This window comes from Anguilla anguilla, chromosome 16 (genome assembly GCF_013347855.1).
Source record: "Anguilla anguilla isolate fAngAng1 chromosome 16, fAngAng1.pri, whole genome shotgun sequence".
In the NCBI taxonomy this organism is placed as follows: Eukaryota; Metazoa; Chordata; class Actinopteri; order Anguilliformes; family Anguillidae; genus Anguilla; species Anguilla anguilla.
This window is the reverse complement of record NC_049216.1, coordinates 11,414,367-11,432,485: the sequence shown is the minus strand read 5'-3', so window position 1 is coordinate 11,432,485 and position 18,119 is coordinate 11,414,367. Positions and strand designations below refer to the sequence as shown.

General features: G+C 53.1%; 1 protein-coding gene across 8 annotated transcripts in view; it reads right to left on the bottom strand.

Moving 5' to 3' along the window:
* The window catches only part of mef2aa (myocyte enhancer factor 2aa), a 93,291-nt gene that overhangs the window by 39,860 nt on the left and 35,312 nt on the right, over positions 1-18,119 (bottom strand). For all 8 annotated transcript variants that reach the window (XM_035395426.1, XM_035395425.1, XM_035395424.1 and 5 more), the window contains one exon: positions 7,076-7,288. In XM_035395426.1, coding sequence (XP_035251317.1) covers positions 7,076-7,129 — 54 coding nt within the window. In that variant the 5' untranslated portion in view covers positions 7,130-7,288. The remainder of the gene's footprint in view (positions 1-7,075; positions 7,289-18,119) is intronic.

Below are 18,119 nucleotides of genomic sequence, written 5' to 3'. Positions count from 1 at the left end.
TACAATAGGTAGTGTTTCAAGGTAGGGCCAGTGCACTTCCTGCTGCGGCTACTGTCGTTGCTGGGCCAGAAAAGGATGCAGGAGGCAAACTCCTTTTCAGAACTCTTAGGTTAGGATCCTCCCTGCCAGAGGAGAGGAGGAGGAGGAGGTGACAGGAAAAGGAGAAAGAGGAGAGGGAAGGGGAGGAGAGAGGAGATGAGAGGAGACAAAGGGAAAGATTAAAGAAGGGGAAGGGAGAGAGAGGGTGCAAGAAAAGAAGTGCGAAAAAGGAAAAAGCAAAGAAGAGAAAGGGAGGGAAAACAGGGGAGGTGAGAGGAGAGGACAGAAGAGGAGGGGAGGGGGGAGGGAAGAGGGGAGAACAGAAAGCAGCAGAGATCCGATCGAAGTACTAAAGCGCCTGCGTCGCCTGCCCTGAGGTTATTCTGAGTAAAAACCAAACCCAGGGAATGGCATCTGTTGGCCATGCTCTCTCAGACCACATCAGTCTTGGCCTTCATCTGGCATCGCTGTTCACATAACTCACCGGCACTTAGAAAGTACTTCCAGCGCACCTCTGACTGACGTCCGCAGAGTGACTGCAGAAAGGGGTGAGAAAGCTGCGCATTCTCACAGAATGACCTCAGAAGGGCAGGAAGTGGTCAGCCTGTGTAAATGTGAGGCATGTGGGCAGGAACGCGCTCGAGAAACGCACCGAAAGCTGAGCACCGTGCGGACCGAAGCGCCGAACGCTGCAGCGCAGACGTTTCAAACGGCGTTAAGTAAACGTTAAAAACGGTACGGGCCGGGTCACGCGTCCACAGCGTCGGCGAGCTCCCATGGTTCTGTGCGCGGCGTGTAACGTTAGGGGCTTTCTGTGACGTCACCACGCGCACAATCACACACAGAAAACGCGATGAGCGCCGCTCGGATTGGCGCCATTTTCTTCTTCTTCCGCGCATTCAGCGAACAGCTATAATTCCGTCCCGCGCTTTGCTCTCCCTCCCATCTCTCCTTCCCGCTTCCTTCCTCCTCTTCACTCCTTTCAGTATTCGCCTCCTTTTCATCGCCGTTGTGTCTAATTGACTGGGCAACGGCGCAGATCCACTCGATTCGCTGTGAGTGATTTGGGCTTTTAAAAAGAGGGGCGAGGACGCAGATGGCGAAACGCGCACGAGCGACATCCCTGCTCTTCCTCTCCGGGCCTCTCTAAGCGGAGGCCCTCCTCTCCCTCACCGCCCACTCCAGCCCCGGCTCTCGGGCCAGACGCTGGTCATCTCCCGTCTGGACGACGGCGACTCCCCCCCCCGCCCCCGCCGCTCGTCTCGTTTACCGCCGGCATTTCCGCGGCGACTTCTTCACACGCTCTTAATTGCCCTCCGGTGAAAGCCGCGCTCTTAAGTGAGATGAGGACTGGGGGACCGCCTCTGATTGCTCGTTAGCGGCTGGGCCCTGGAGAGGGGGCGATGCAGCCGCTGTCTGAGACGGCTCAGGGCTCTCTCTCCTGTCTGAGAGGAGACCACGCTCCCGGAGGGAGGCGTCGGCCTGGATCGGCCCGGTTTGGCCTGGATCGGCCTCGTTTGGCCCGGCCTGGCCCCGATAACACAGCAGGCTGGGAGCCATTCCTCACGGCCTGATGTCATGTCTGGTGGGCTGACCTTGGCCTGCGCCTGTATTGTTTTTTGTTTTGGATTGGACGATGCCGTTGAAAGTTACGAGCGGCCTCGTTGTGTGAGCCGAGCTCGATGTTCTCTTCAAAACGGCCCGAAGCTGGAGGCCGCCCAAAAAGCGTCCCTTCATAACTTACACGGCTAATTTCAAGCGATTTTTTCAACAAAAAGTTTCCAAAGCAATTTCTTTGTCCAAGAGAGGTGTCATGTCCCCCGCCCCCCCCCCCCCCCCCCATCAAACGAGCTCCGCCCGTCCGGCTCCAAGACCGAAAAGACGGACGCGTGCTCGCCCGCGGCCCGCCGCTCTACCGTACGCGTGGCCGAATCGCCCCTCCGATGTCGCCCGCGGGACCCGAATAACGGCGGCTCGTTATTAAACTCGCTTCGCCGCTCTTCCCCTTCGTCAAAATCCTTGTTAAAAAAAGAGAACAAACACGTCCGCTCGTCTAAAGAAGAGGAGCGTTCGTCGGCCGCGACTCTTAGCGCTTATTAGCATTGGCGAAAGCTAGCGGAGCCCGAATCCGCCCTCTCCCCTCACCTGGGACGCTCTCCCCGCGCGTGATCCCCATCGCGCCCTCGGGTCTGCGTGCGGCCGCGTTCGTGCTTAACGCCTTTCCAATCGACCGCAAATGATGGCGTTGTATTTAATCCGGTGCCCCGCGCGGAACTATGACAAATCGCTGAAAACATCTCATTGTGATTCAAATATAAACAGCTCGAGCCACGCTGACTACGGCTCCAGAGGGAACAAAGCATTTTTTTTGGTGGTAAGCAAGGCTTTGTAAAGCCCGTACTGGAGTGAAAGAGAACACCAAGCCAATCAGAGCGCTTTTCTCTAGGGAAGACATTATTTTGATTGGTCAGTTGACAGCATGAGATATTTCGGAGGGAAGAACTGGGAAAGAGATAAAGGGAGATGGCCGCAGAGACAAAATTAAACAAAAAGAAACAACGTGAGAAAAAAGGATGAGAGAGAAAAAAAAAAACGTGAGAGAGAAAAAGAAACCGAATGTAGCAACTGAAACGGAGTGAGAGTGAAAGAGAGGGAAGCGCAGGAAGAGTTTTCCCTGTGTGAAAGAAGAGAGAGTCGAGTCTTTGGGCTGGTCATGTTTCGGATGTCGGCCTGAAGCGGAGTTCGCAGCGAGGACCGACGGAGGAGGGGGAAATCACATCAAAGAACTCGCCCCGTTACCCCTGGCGACCGGCTCCCCGTCGCAGAGGGGGCTGCAGCAGTCCACGGCGTCTCCCTAGGGGGGGAAGCCACGGGGGAGGGGGGGAAGGGGGGGGGGCTGAGGGAAGGCCACGGTTTCCAGGTAACAGTTTCGGCGGGACCTCCGCCCGTGAGCGCGAACCAATCGCCCGCGCCGAAGACCGCGGTGATGTTCGCTCCGCGCGCTGAAAACGGACGAGGCCTCAGGCCGCGTGTGTAACCAGCGTTACCGGTAGCGACGGGCCGGGCGTCACCGATCCAAACAGAGCGTGGCTACGGGGGTAATTAAGCCCCGGCTCATTCGCCGCGGGAGCCGTTTGGGAAGAGAGGAAAATAAAACACGCGGCCAGCAAAGCGTGCTGCACGTTTCCACATTTAGCTCATTTCCCTCTTTTTTTCAGTCGGCCCGTTGGAGACGGGCGCGCGCCGGCGTTAATGGCGGTAATTACGGGCCGGGGGCGGTCTGCCGCGCTCGGCAGCGGCCCGTAATGGAGGGTGTCTCCGCCCGCGCGCCGCTACCGTCCCGTCACTATTTCGCCGGGGTCTGAAACCAGCCTTTTTCCGGGGGCCCGGACTCCTCTCTCTCCTCCCCTGCGCTCCTCTCCCCCGAAAAACAAAAAAACCCCCCGCTTTCGTCTGGCGGAGGTCCGGCGGCTCGCGTCCCGCGCGGCCGGCGAAGAGGCCCGTCTTTTCGGAGATGACGATTCATGCGTGGCGATTTTTCGACACCGTTATGAGACAGAACCCCGGGAGTCATGGCGGTTCAACGAGGAGCGGAAACCTAACTGGTGCCCTGTCATCCGACGGCATGGTGGCGGGGGGGGGGGCACGGGGGGGGGGCACCGAGGACGAGACGGCGCGACCGCGCGGCTTCGACGCCGACCCGACGTCTCTTCTAATCAAACGAGTTTAGATACAGAACAGTGGGCTCCCTGTGGCCAGAAACCGCCATTATGTCACGCAAATTACACGTCCCGCTGGAGGCCGAGCGCGTTCGGAAAGAAAAACAACCGGCCTTCGGACGCGCGAGAGCGGCGAGTCTGGGCTCAAGATCAAAACACGCCAGCCCTCAGAAAGTTCCAACCCAGCAATCGGGCTTCAAAGTTCAGAATGACTCAACTTTACATCCATTTGCTTGTATTGACCAGTACTGTATTTCCATACAGTATGTAAATGGTAAATGGTAAATGGTAAATGGACTGCATTTATATAGCGCTTTTATCCAAAGCGCTTTACAATTGATGCCTCTCATTCGCCAGAGCAGTTAGAGGTTAGGGGTTAGGTGTCTTGCTCAAGGACACTTCGACATGCCCAGGGCGGGGTTTGAACCCGCAACCCTCCGACTGCCAGACAATCGGTCTTACCTCCTGAGCTATGTCGCCCCCATGTCTGACCGTTCTTCATTTTCTCCAGAATTCACTGGAGAACGATCATCAACCTGTTCAAAGCCTTCCTTGATGTAACGACAAAGGCTAAACAGGCAGCAGCACCACGGCGTTTTAATTGGTGCACCGTCTGTCACTCGGCACCGGAAGCACCAATCACCCCGCAGCACACCACGGTCACAGAGACTAAAGGTCCAATGAGGACTCGGCAGGCAGGTCACTCCGTCTGGCCGAAGGGGCCTGGCCTTTCGGCGATGAGGTAACGTCGCAGCGCTGTGGAGGAGGAGGAGGAGGCCGGGGTTCGGTTCCCATGCTTGCTAAGCTAGCTCACTGCCTCCTTATTAGTAACCGCAAGACCACACGATAAATAAGCTCTGCTTTCATCTCCTCCTCCTCCAGAAGGCGCAGGCTGTGCGCGCGAGAGCGTATGAACTGGCCACCGCGAGGCTGACGCATCTCTCAGGAGCGGTTATCTCTGGGTAATTACCCAGCGTGCCCTGTTCTGCTGATGCCACCAAAAGGAGAGCGAAGACTTACAACCAGACGTTGCCCAGAGGCGGGGTAATGCCCGACGTCAACCCGCTGCTAAACAAGATTTTCCTAATGAACTGAAGCGCGGCTCTGTTGCGTTTTCCATGGGTTTGCTACCTCTACCTGTGCTACGTCGCTAACGCTATAACCTCACGCCCATTCGCTGCTTACAGCACGACCTTCTCAATCTCCCGCTAGCACCTAATGCAGGTCTTAACTTTACGTTTAGGGTTCTTTGACGGCAACCCTCATGCGCTACAGTACGCTAACGACTGGGAACCAGCCCTGCGCTCGTCGCCTAAAACCGTCATCCGCGATTCGTGGGCGGCACTGGATGAGAGCATCCGCTAAATGCCCAAAAGGAGCGGCCTATAGAGACTTAAGGGTGGGCCTGTGGGTTGGATCAATGAGAAGGGAACAGATTTCATTCTAGCAGGAGAAATCATAGACCAGACCAAGTTGGGAATCCGAGCAATAAGCAGAAATAAGACCGCGGGTAGAATAAAGCAAGGGCTTACACATGTCACGTCAGGCAGAAGTTACTCTGGAAGCCACGTGACTCGTGGGAAAAAGGGGAGGATGACTGTGAGGACCCGAAAGTTGAGCATCTCACTTGAGTACCTTGTGATGGGTGGCGAAGGCTTCAGGAAACACGGGTCTCAGGTGTCATCACTGACTTCTCAATGACATTTCATGACAGAATAACATTTTTAATTGGTTCAAATGAGCCAATGACTGACAGCGCACAATAGCTCCGCCCCAATACGGGGTCAAAAAGGCTGACGACACCATCGTGACCGTACCTGACTCTTAATACTCCGCTCCAGTGCTACACCCAGAGTGTTTAAGGAGCACCTGACTCTCAGTACTCCGCTCCAGTGCTACACCCAGCGTGTTTAAGGAGTACCTGACTCTCAGTACTCCGCTCCAGTGCTACACCCAGCGTGTTTAAGGAGCACCTGGCCCGCGCATTTCCGCGTGTGAAACTGAAAGGGCGGAGAGGAAATGAGTTTAAAACAAGGCCGGGTTAAATAAATGGCCTTTTCTCATCTTCTCGCTCTCAGACAGCAGAGACAGGAGCAGCCCAGACGTGCGGAGGGCGTGTGGGGCGTTTGAGGGGGGTTATTTTTAGAGCGGGCGGGAGGGGAGGATCCCAGGCTCCGCGGTCAGCCCCGGAGATGGCAGCTGGGGACAGAGGGGACGCTGCGCGCCTCACTAATCCACCCCGGTAATGAGAGGGTGCCGTCCACTGCGGTCATTACAGGGACACACAGACGTGTGTGTGTGCACGTACACACACACACACACACACACACACACACACACACACACACACACAGGAACAGACACACACACACACACACACACACACACACACACACACACACACACACACACACACACACACACACACACACAGAGGCACAAACACACAGGAACAGACAAACACACACACAGGCACAGACACACACACACACACACACACACACACACACACAGGAACAGACACACACACACAGAGGCACAAACACACACACACACACAGGGACAGAAACAAAAACACACACACCCACCCACACACACACACACACACACACACACACACAGGAACAGACACACACACACACAGAGGCACAAACACACACACACACACAGGGACAGAAACAAAAACACACACACCCACCCACACACACACACACACACACACACACAGGAACAGACAAACACACACACACAGAGGCACAAACACACACACACACACACAGGAACAGACAAACACGCACAGACACACACACACACAGGAACAGACAAACACACACAGACACACACACACAGGAACAGACACATACACAGGCCAACACACACACACACACACAGACGTGCCTTCACACACACACACACACACACACACACACAGAGAAAAACACATTTGTTCTCTGACATGGTCGAGCTCATGGACTCTGTGACTGCCTATCAGTGAGCACTATTCCCCCATGGCCCTGTCAGCGGGCAGGCCTTTCCCAGAGAGCGGTGATGTCACACTCATGGCTTTCACGCCAGCTGAAGTCATCCTGCCTCTGATAGAGAACAGTCACCTCTTCACCGCCTCGCCGCAGCACCAAAACACGCCCGCAAGACGAGTCTCACACACACCCACGGCCAAAACAGGGCTTCCATTAGATATCACCCTTCCCCGCCCCTAAGCACTGCAATACCCTGGAGAAAATGAATCACCAAAACGCCATCGTTTTTCACATTAACGATGCATCACGCTGAGCGACGGGGCGGGGCGGGACACTGACCTGCCTGTTCCTCTCGTCCATGATCCGGGTGATCTGTATCTTCTTCCGGCCCATTTTGGCGTCCCGTGGTGTCCCGCTCCGCTCCTCTTCCGCCTGCCGACTCCCTGACGCCCCCCTGAAAATCGGAAAAACTCCCAAGCTGCTCTTCTCCCCTCTGCTCTAGCGCATTGTCCACGCTGCCTCTCTCCGCTGTCCGACTCACCTCCGCGCAATCTGAAAGAGAGGAGGAGGGGGAGGAGGAGTCAGAAACGGGATGTCCCGGAGCGAGGAGGTCCAGGGAGAATCGCCCCACCTCGCCAAACCAACCCCCCAACCCCCCTTCCCCACCATCGACAACCGTGGCCCCCCAGTTTTATTCATAGGCCTGTTACTACATCTGTTGCCAGTTCGGAGAAGTTCTGAAGACTATGCTCTTCTCCATGCAACCTGCAACCACTACACAGTAAAAAGATTTCAGATTTTTTAAACTTAATTACTGCTAACAACTGTTCAATGATCAGTGTTGGGATGTGGCCCAGGGAAACAGAGAGAATGCTGAAGGTCTCCTGATAACCCTACATGTAGCAGCAGGTCCGATACCTTCATCACACATAAAGGTGTCCCAGAGCTGTTTACCCCCTCAGCTTAATCTCTCAGATCACCTGGCGGCCCCCTCACCTGCAGCAGCTCATACCTCATCACAAGGAGTCCAGATCTGCCTGAATCCCCCACAAAGGAGGAACAGCGAAAACCGGAACGGGGGATTCCCCCTCTCGTCCAAACCCGCCCTCAACCTCACCCCACCCCACCACCCACACCCCGGACTGTACAGACAAACTCTGGCACCCCCCCTCGCATCGATGTGCACAAACCCCGCCACACCGACCCCCGGCCGCACGCCAATCCAAGTGTGGACCGCCGGAAACGCTCGGCCCCGTCCCGCGCCGCCGCCGCCGCCGTTGCCCCAGGTTACATCAGCCGGCGGCAGGTCAGGGTACGCACACTGTCACAACACTCCCTCATCGTGCTAACACGCGGCGACGGGCTCCTTCATCAGGCTAACGCGCAGCGACACGTTAGCGTTAACACCGCGCGTCTCCACACAAACTGCAGGCGCAGCCAGGCCACAGCATCCGGTGGCAGTCCTCTACGACAGCTCATAAAACCCACCCTCTGCGTACTTCTTCCAAATGGATAAAAAATTGACATGACAAGATATTTAAAGAGCACCTAGGGCCACACTGCAAAAAATAAATAAATAAAAAATACTAGTTTGCCTCAATTGCCGTTTAGCATACATCTTGAAGCACCATACGTCAGTACATCAGGCTGAAATTAAACGGAATCGTTTCAGGGTGAATGTACCGAGCGTAAGGAAATGAATCCCAGATTGAATCACAGAGCTGAGCCGGATTCACCAAGAACACATCGGTATTCCTTTACAGTGTGTCCCTTCCTTTTCTTTTCTAACTTCCTTTCCTTGGATTTCCTTTTAGGTCATGTTCCAGGTATCGCTGTGTAAGAGCTATAGAAGAGTTATCAAACCTTCTTGTTACAACTGTTGTTTGCTAGGTTAATATCACTCTTATTAATTATGAATGTGCCTCCGTTAACAGTCCTCTAGGAAATTTTAGCAGTATAATGAGAGGTGACTTTAAATCTTAATTCATAAAGATCGATATTTATGGCATGATGGAACCCTTCACCCTGAGAGATAAGAGAGAGAGAGAGGGAGATTCTATTGAGTTGGTCTTGTGTACGATCACAGGACTTACTGCCATGAGAGAGAGAAAAAAAAAATCACACTTGCACATGTACACACACACACACACGCATACTGGCAACAGTTCACAGTTACGGTCTAGTATAATCACAGTTTGCATCGCTCAAGAATAACATAACCATGAAATTCCACCACGCCAGAGCCGACCGCGATGCGAAAGCGCGTTAGCGCGTTCACGGTCCGGCCCGTGGCTTCAGGACCTTTACCGTAAGCAGACAGGACCCTTTTTTTGTCTTTGATTGTACCAATCCTGCATCCCCTCAAAATGTGCTTACTAAACATCTGTGCCAGAACCTTTCTGACGCAATGGGGTGTCTGGGGGAAGAGTCCACATCTGCTTTACATCAAAATCGATACGGCTACACCACGTCCACCGCCCACCACGTCCACCGCCCGCCCCAGCCCAGCTTCCCAGAGACACTTTCTCACACACACCCCGGCCTGGGACCGGCATGGACTCTGCTCACTTCACATTTCAAATCACAACAATTTACACTCATTATCATGTGCTAAAAAAAATGTATTTAACCTTACAAATATAAACACACAGGAGAAAAACACACACAGTCCAAAACACACTTTGCATCCACTTGAACATACAGTAATAACCCAAGAGATCTACAGATTTCTACAGAGATCCTAACACGGCATTGAGGCTGGTCTTTCCGCTTCTCCAATACACTGACAACTCTACACGTGGGGGAAAAACTTTTTATAATTACTCCCAGGGATGACAAAATAGGGAAAGGGCACTGGTGTTGCCATCTTTTGCACAGAAACCAAAGAAGAGTTCCACCAATCATGTAGTGACAACAAACAGAAGCATCAAGTTTCATTCATAATTCATGGATGCCTTCTGACTGTACCGCCTAGATACCGTAATGGACCCCAGAAGTATAACCACAAGTATCAACCAATCACTGTAGACGTTGCACCATTTCTTATTACCAACATACGTCCTGATTGGTGGAACTCTTATTTGGTTTCTATGCTCAAGGCAATGACAACAGTGTCCTGTTTCAATTTTAATACCCCTTGATTACATCTGAAATTATTCAGACATGATAAGCTTTCTTGAATATCCAGTGTCCAGAAGTGGCACTAGGCAAACAAGTCTATACTCTTAATGTTTGCCACTGGGGTATTTCAAGTGACATAACTCCATGTGTCAAACAAAGCCAGGCATAACACAACGATGGCTGAGCAGGGGCAATGCAGACCAGGTTTGAATGGTCCCTCCTCAGCCATTGTTGCGTTATGCCTGGCAGGCCTATGTTTCAGGCCGGCCCCTGTTTCACATTCCAGCTGAGATTTGCGCCGGTCTCTGTGCAGCCGCCAACGCACGACGCAAAGGGTTCACATTAAAGCCAGCGCCGCACAGCGCCAACGCAACACCTGAAAACCTTTACGAAGCGCGTAAAGAAACGCTTCCGGCGCGCGGACTGAAGGAGCCGGCCGCGGGTGCTAACCGCCGCAGCTGCCCGCTCCGCGTTCGCGCTTTGAAGGCGGCGAACCTTCCCGTTTCGGGTTTCCTGCCCCGGAGCGTATCCATGACAACGCGGCTTCCTGTCCGAGCCGGGCTCAGTCAGGGCCCCGCTTCCTGTCACAGACGCCCCCTAGCCCCCCCCACTCTCCACCCCCCACCCCCCGGGCGGCACACGCTCACAGCTTCCTGCTCCTGAACTTCCTGTTTTGACCAGCTGCGGAGGGAACGGCGTAGGAACCTTCTTCCCCGAGCGGCTGATCCCAGATCAGAATATAAGTTCCCCCATTAAACCGCTGTGGTTGGGTACATCAGTAGGCAAACTGATCTTAGATCTGTCACAAACTGACCCAGAACCAAGACAGTGCGAGGGAGGGGCATGGCAAACTCCTCTGCAGACTCTTCCTGTGTTATTTCCCTGCGTATGACATTAAGACTAAACAACGGCCAAAGACCACGTCCATGTCTCCCGGTCTGAGTTACGCTCCCTCCAAAGGGTCATTATGCGTCCGACAGTCTCACACACAGGAACAGACGGACTTCAGCCCCGCTGCTTTTCACAGAATAATCCCTTACAGACCGGAAAATAATCAAAACCAATCAAAACGCAGAGGGAATGAGGACAATGGCTCGTGAAGCCAATGCCTCTTAAATATTACATGTTCCCCTGTAGTATGAAGTCCACGGGGGAGAAACATTTGCCGTGGAAATAAGACAAACCAAAAACAGCAGGAAGTGCAAGTCGGGGCTCAGAGAGCATTTCCTGTTGAGGTCAGGGCACCGATAGCACTCTGCATTACCAGAGCATCGAAGCATCGATCACTGCGGCCTGCTCACCGACTGCTACCCCACGCGCACGCTAACAAAGAACGTGCTACGTTCATCGTGCTACGTTCATCGTGCTACGCTCATTGTGCTACGTTCATCGGACGCTGGAGCTTAGCCAAAGGCCATTCTGAATGAGGCATGGGATCGAACAAAAGACAAAAGAAATAAAGAAGACGTGAAAAAATAAATGTACACTCAGGTTTTCATATGGATTTGCACACTCTTCCATCTACAGAGCTAGAGCCACATCTCAGTGATAACACAAGCTTAAAGACCGCACTGCACTTCCATAGCGCCAGGCGTAAAATTGGCTAGTGGGCATTCTCGACTTGGGGAATAAAGGAAGGGAATGGGATAAAAAAAAAAAAGTGTCTGAAAAAGAAAAAAAGGGGTTAATTTCTCATGACGCTAATCTGGCATGCGGGTGGTCTCCCAGAGAACGCATATCCATCTCTCTCTCTTCACACCCCACCCCGTCCCTCACTTCTGTTGCCATGGCAGCTAATGGGATATAATTAATAAGGTCTAGGGAAAGGGCGCGGGTGTGAAATCGTGTGGAAACGAGAGTCAGACGGCTTCTGGGGTGGGGGGGGAGCGGGGCGAGGCGTTTTTAAAAGCGCGGCGTACGCGCGCGCAGCGCGGGACTCTTCACACCGCGTTAGCTCCCTTTGTAGAGCGTCGCTCGGGGCTACATTATCTCCACCGAACAAAAAAAAATACATAAAAAAAAAACCACACAAAAAAACACGCCGGACTTTTTAAGCGCACTCCACAGAAAGTTAAGGGGATGTGAAAAGGCGTGTGAAACCGTGACGTTTCCGTAGCGAAACGGCCCCTTTTGTGATTTCCAGTCGAGTCGAGTCGGGCCTGGGGGGGGTACGCCGCTGCGTGCGTCTGATGACTTCTCTCTCATTTACACGTCGTCGCTGATTTTTTTAGTGCTTCCCCCCCTTCCCCCCCCCCAAGCCCCGCTCATCAGCCACACGTCTTTATTCCCGATCTAAAACTCGCATTTGCGCTCTCGCACGGCGAGACACAAAGGAGGGCTCGGGGGAGAGGAGGCTCGGTTTTCCGAGCGGTCGTCTCTGAATTTCTTTTTTTTTTTAAACGATAAAGGTGAACGTGCGTTTAAAAAGATTCTTTTCAACACGAGGCGTAGTTTTTTGATAACCACGGTACGTACTGTACGCGTCGATGGCCCGCGGCTTCAAAAACAGTTTCCTGGGCGCCAAATTCTTTTTAAAAATAGTACATATGGGCCAAACGTTTCCCCGCAAACTATTTATAAGGCGCTATGTGAATGAGATGTACTGTAGACGTGTTTAAACGTAGTAAACACCGTCTTAAAATATGCACAGGTATTAAGCCACTAATTATTCTGTCAGGAGCTGAAGACTGAAGTTGAAACTGTGCAGACACTGTACGGAACGAGACACGGGCCTGCTTTCAATCAACATCTGCAGCTTAACGTTGACTTACGAGTGAACACAAGTGCTACCCTCTTTCTTCACTATTTCACTCTGGCAAGTTAGATTTAGCGATTGCTGAATCAAACCGCGATTGAGAAGAAAAATGAATTCATTTTTGCTTTAGCCAAAGCTAATGACAAATGCTGATTGAATTGTAGCCACAGTCATAATACTTGATGCATCTGAATAACACTCAGGGAACAAAGGGCTAAGATATAGGCTAGCCATATATGCCAAGCCACACACGACCCCTGAGCCACTGCAGAGCAGCGCTGGTCTGTGCTACTGTACACATGAAGAAGCAGAGCAGCGCTGTTCTGTGCTACTGTATACATGCAGAAGCAGAGCAGCGCTGGTCTGTGCTACTGTACACATGAAGAAGCAGAGCAGCGCTGGTCTGTGCTACTGTATACATGAAGAAGCAGAGCAGCACTGGTCTGTGCTACTGTATACATGAAGAAGCAAAGCAGCGCTGGTCTGTGCTACTGTACACATGAAGAAGCAAAGCAGCGCTGGTCTGTGCTACTGTACACATGAAGAAGCAAAGCAGCGCTGGTCTGTGCTACTGTACACATGAAGAAGCAGAGCAGCGCTGGTCTGTGCTACTGTACACATGAAGAAGCAGAGCAGCGCTGGTCTGTGCTACTGTATACATGAAGAAGCAGAGCAGCGCTGGTCTGTGCTACTGTACACATGAAGAAGCAAAGCAGCGCTGGTCTGTGCTACTGTACACATGAAGAAGCAAAGCAGCGCTGGTCTGTGCTACTGTACACATGAAGAAGCAGAGCAGCGCTGGTCTGTGCTACTGTACACATGAAGAAGCAGAGCAGCGCTGGTCTGTGCTACTGTACACATGAAGAAGCAGAGCAGCGCTGGTCTGTGCTACTGTATACATGAAGAAGCAAAGCAGCGCTGGTCTGTGCTACTGTACACATGAAGAAGCAAAGCAGCGCTGGTCTGTGCTACTGTACACATGAAGAAGCAGAGCAGCGCTGGTCTGTGCTACTGTACACATGAAGAAGCAGAGCAGCGCTGGTCTGTGCTACTGTACACATGAAGAAGCAGAGCAGCGCTGGTCTGTGCTACTGTACACATGAAGAAGCAGAGCAGCGCTGGTCTGTGCTACTGTATACATGAAGAAGCAGAGCAGCGCTGGTCTGTGCTACTGTATACATGAAGAAGCAGAGCAGCGCTGGTCTGTGCTACTGTACACATGAAGAAGCAGAGCAGCGCTGGTCTGTGCTACTGTACACATGAAGAAGCAGAGCAGCGCTGGTCTGTGCTACTGTACACATGAAGAAGCAGAGCAGCGCTGGTCTGTGCTACTGTACACATGAAGAAGCAGAGCAGCGCTGGTCTGTGCTACTGTACACATGAAGAAGCAGAGCAGTGAAGCGTGGTCTACCGCCGCACAGATGGGAATTACCGCGAAAAGCACCGACCGCAGAGCGGCGTGAACAGGCGGCCCGCGCCGACCCCAGATTACAGCGCGAGAACACCCTCGCGGAAAAAAAGGACAAAGGCGAACCCCGCCGAGCGCAACGCCGAGAGCGCGCTCGTTTAAATAACAAAACAGTCGTCGCGGAAACGCCGCGGCGACGTCCACCGTGGTGAGAACACCGAGGCGCGGATTACTGTCTGAGCGGAGCTCAAGCTCGCGCGCTGACGACTGAAGAAAAAAAAAAAAACACGCGAGAATAATGTCATAACCGGAGAAACAAACTCTCTCCCCGCGCTCTGACAAGCGCTAAGCGCTCTGTTTGATTCCGAACTGTTGTTTTCTTCCCCCCTCGTTCTCACGCTCAGAAAGGTATGATGTGGTGTCTGGCTTCAGAGGCTCTTTAGCAAGCAGCATTAGCCTCGTGGGGGTTGGCGGTTAGGAGGGGATTTCGGCGGGAAACCTTTGTGTGAAACCCGACTGGGCCTGTCTGATAGCGCATCCTCTCAGGTGTTTCTGGTGCACGGCTACTAATAGCATTAGGCCACGCCGCGCCGGACTGGATCTGCTGCGCACTGTTAAAGGCAAAGCACTGGCCCATAATCCCCGGAGGAGAATACAATCCTCTTTTTCTATGGTAGAACTGAACCAAGTAGGCATACAATACCCCTTTCCCCACTGTAGAGCTGGATCCAGGCTGGCTCATTATACCCCTTTCCCACTGTAGAGCTGGATCCAGGCTGGCTCATTACTGTATACCCCTTTCCCCACTGTAGAGCTGGATCCAGGCTGGCTCATTACTGTATACCCCTTTCTCACTGTAGAGCTGGATCCAGGCTGGCTCATTACTGTATACCCCTTTCCCACTGTAGAGCTGGATCCAGGCTGGCTCATTACTGTATACCCCTTTCCCACTGTAGAGCTGAACCAGGCTGGCTCATTATACCCCTTTCCCACTGAAGAGCTGAACCAGGCTGGCTCATTATACCCCTTTCCCACTGTAGAGCTGAAACAGGCTGGCTCATTATACCCCTTTCCCACTGTAAAGCTGAACCAGGCTGGCTCATTATACCTCTTTCCCACTGTAGAGCTGAACCAGGCTGGCTCATCACTGTATACCCCTTTCCCACTGTAGAGCTGGAACCAGGTTAGCAGGGGGAGGGGTGGGTGGGGAAGTGACAGAGAGAAAGAGAGAGTCTATTTTTTTATGATACTGGTATTTCTTTCTGGAGTGGGGCGATGGGTGTTGTGGTTACCCAGTATGCACTGCTCTATTGTGTGAGAAATGAATGATTCTCCCATAGTTCCCTGCTCCAATCCTCCAGTGACCCACACTGTAATCACACACGGGATCAATGCAAGTTCAGACAAACATCCATCCTGCCAGCATTGACAAGACGCACGCCTAGAGAGAGACAGAGAGAGAAAGAGCAAGACAACTAGAGAGAGAAAAGAGAGAGAAAAGCTGAGATCAAGCTACTTATCACTTTGAATTACATCACTGCTAAAGCTATCCCATGTGCCCCACCTTTCAAATGGTGGGAGAGGCACACTACAGGAGTACGTGAAGAAGCAGTGGCTATATTCAAACTAAGGTGTGTGAATCTGAGTGTGTGCTCATGTGTGTGCGTGCATTGATGAGTGTGTGTGCGTGTGTGTATGAGCGGGTGATCTTGATGGGGGGGCGGAGGGGTCAGATGAGATGTAAAACCACAGAGAAGCAGGAAGCAGGAAGTGGCCCCGCAGTCCTGCGGTGGCTCTGTCTCAGTAACATAATTACTGCTGGGACACTCCAATTCCCAATAATCCATACGCGTCAGTCTGGGACCCCGCGCGGCCCGAGGAGGGACTCTCCCGTTCTCAAGGAGAAAAGCGATGACCCTCTGTCTCCTCGCGCCCGGATCCCTTTCACCGTGGAGACGGCATCCTGCCCTCCCGAAGCCCGTCGCCGCGGAGCCCCGCAGGAGGTCACCGTGGGAGACAGACGGAGATCCGCAGGGCACCGCTGAGTTTGAACACGTTTACGCGCAACCTTTTATCACTGATAGGACAACCGCTCACGGGGCTGCCCTATAAAACGCAGCGATGTCATAAAGTGCCTTTAATACCCAATAAACACTTTATCTCGCTAACGTTCTAGGCCAAATCTTCAAGCGGACGCACGTTTACGGCTTCGTTTTGTAAAACGTGGCGTAAAAGCAGGAGCGCCTCGTCAAAAACCAAAAAAGCGAAACCCCCCCCCCCCCTCCCGCGGGCTTCGATTTTACGACAACGGAAAAAGCGGCGATCCTCGTCAAAGCGTTCGCAGGCGACCAGGAGAGCGGCCGGAGCGACCCCCCCGGTCGCGCGTTTCGGCGGAAAGGCGGGGTTTACCGGTAGCCGAGCGACTCATCTCGGGAGCAGCCGTGTCAGAACCGGCGCTGACCTTCAGTGACGCGCGAGGACATCAGCAGACAAACACGCCTCCTTCCCGACCTCGGCGGTCCGTTTAGATGATGAAATTCCTGGACACCGACTGCTAGGGTCAGCTTCTGCCTCAGTCTTTCCTTGGTAAAGCGTGTTACTGGTTTTTTTGATTGGTTTTTTTTTGGGGTAGTGAGTCACCGTGCACTTTGATAAAACACGTAAGATTTTGTCCAGAAGGGCCTGTCTCTCTCTTTTTCCTTCTCTCTCCCTTTCTCCCTCTCTCAGGGTGGCTGTTTTGCTGTTTACCTCTTCCTGCACCGCAAGGTGCTGTTTTTAAGGAGGAGAATAAATCTTTCCTACACTTTTATCCCACACGGGGGGTTTTTCTCTCCTCTCCAAATTCGTCCACCGACGTGCCAAAATTGGGAGGCTAGGGGGCAGAGGGCTATGAATCACCGAATGTTGCCAACGTGGAGTGCAACGCCGGGCACATTTCAGTCTGCGGCCGATGCTATTACTGGACCAGCGCGCCGCGCCAGCGGGCCAAGCGCAGGCCACGGATGCCATTTAAAGAACCGCGCCGGACGCCGCGGCGTAAATCAACACGCTAACGAAAAAAAAAAAAACGTCCAACTATTGTTGCGCGCCTCTCTTTTCGCGAAGAGAACAGGCCGTTCAGCCAATCGAGGCTCATCGCTTTGCCGGGGGCATCTAGCGCCGTGTCAAATTTGGCCTCGAACGCACTAAGCGTCTCTTCGCCTCTTCCATCACAACGGGCCTAATTTACCCGGCAACTTCAGTGCCGGATTTGGCCGCGGACATTTCTGCTGAGCTTAAAAAGGTGTTTCAGAACTCCGGACGGGTAAGACTTTTCTAGACGGCGCGGCCAGGATCTGGCCTCCATCTCTCACGCTACCGAAGGCTCCAGACCTCAAAACAAAAAAGGAGGGAAAAAAAAAAAGAGTACTGGCGCACTGCAGCCTGCAATTTGCCAAAATGACCTATAAATACGAAACAACAAGCAACGACGCCCGTTCCATCTGGCCGAGCGAAACGGCTCGTTTTAAATTCCCGGAGAGCGCGGTGTGCTCGCGGTGTGCTCGCCCCGCGCTCGGCGGTCCGCGGGTTCCGATCCCACGGCCGGCGTCTCCCGTTTCCAGAGAAGGGACGTTTCGCTGAGGAAGAGAGGGAAGAGACGGAGACGGAACGATTCTGCGGAAGAGGAGAAGCTGGGAGCAGACTTAGGACAGGCCACTGTACCGGTGTCAGTGCGCTCCCAAGCCGGAACCCTCGCCACAGTCGCCCTCGTTAAATATAGACGGCCCTCTCGCAAACCCCCCGCCCCGCGCGAGACTCTGTTTACGCAACGGCATGAAATTTGAATGGAGGCCATATCTCCGTGCACCGACTGAACCTGCAGTTAGAAAAAGACTGGCATCACTGCTCTCTGCGGTCACATTCTCAGGACAACTTCAAGTAGAACGTCCCATTAAAATAATGAGACTCCCCTATCAAATATAATTTTACAGTAAATGAGACATTTCAGCCTGCGGAGGAACGCTTCCGTGACCGAGTGAACTTTAAGTGAGGTGCGTGACGAACTTTGGCGCGCTCCGGACGCGGAGGGGGGCCGAGCGCGGCGTTCGCGACGCCACCGC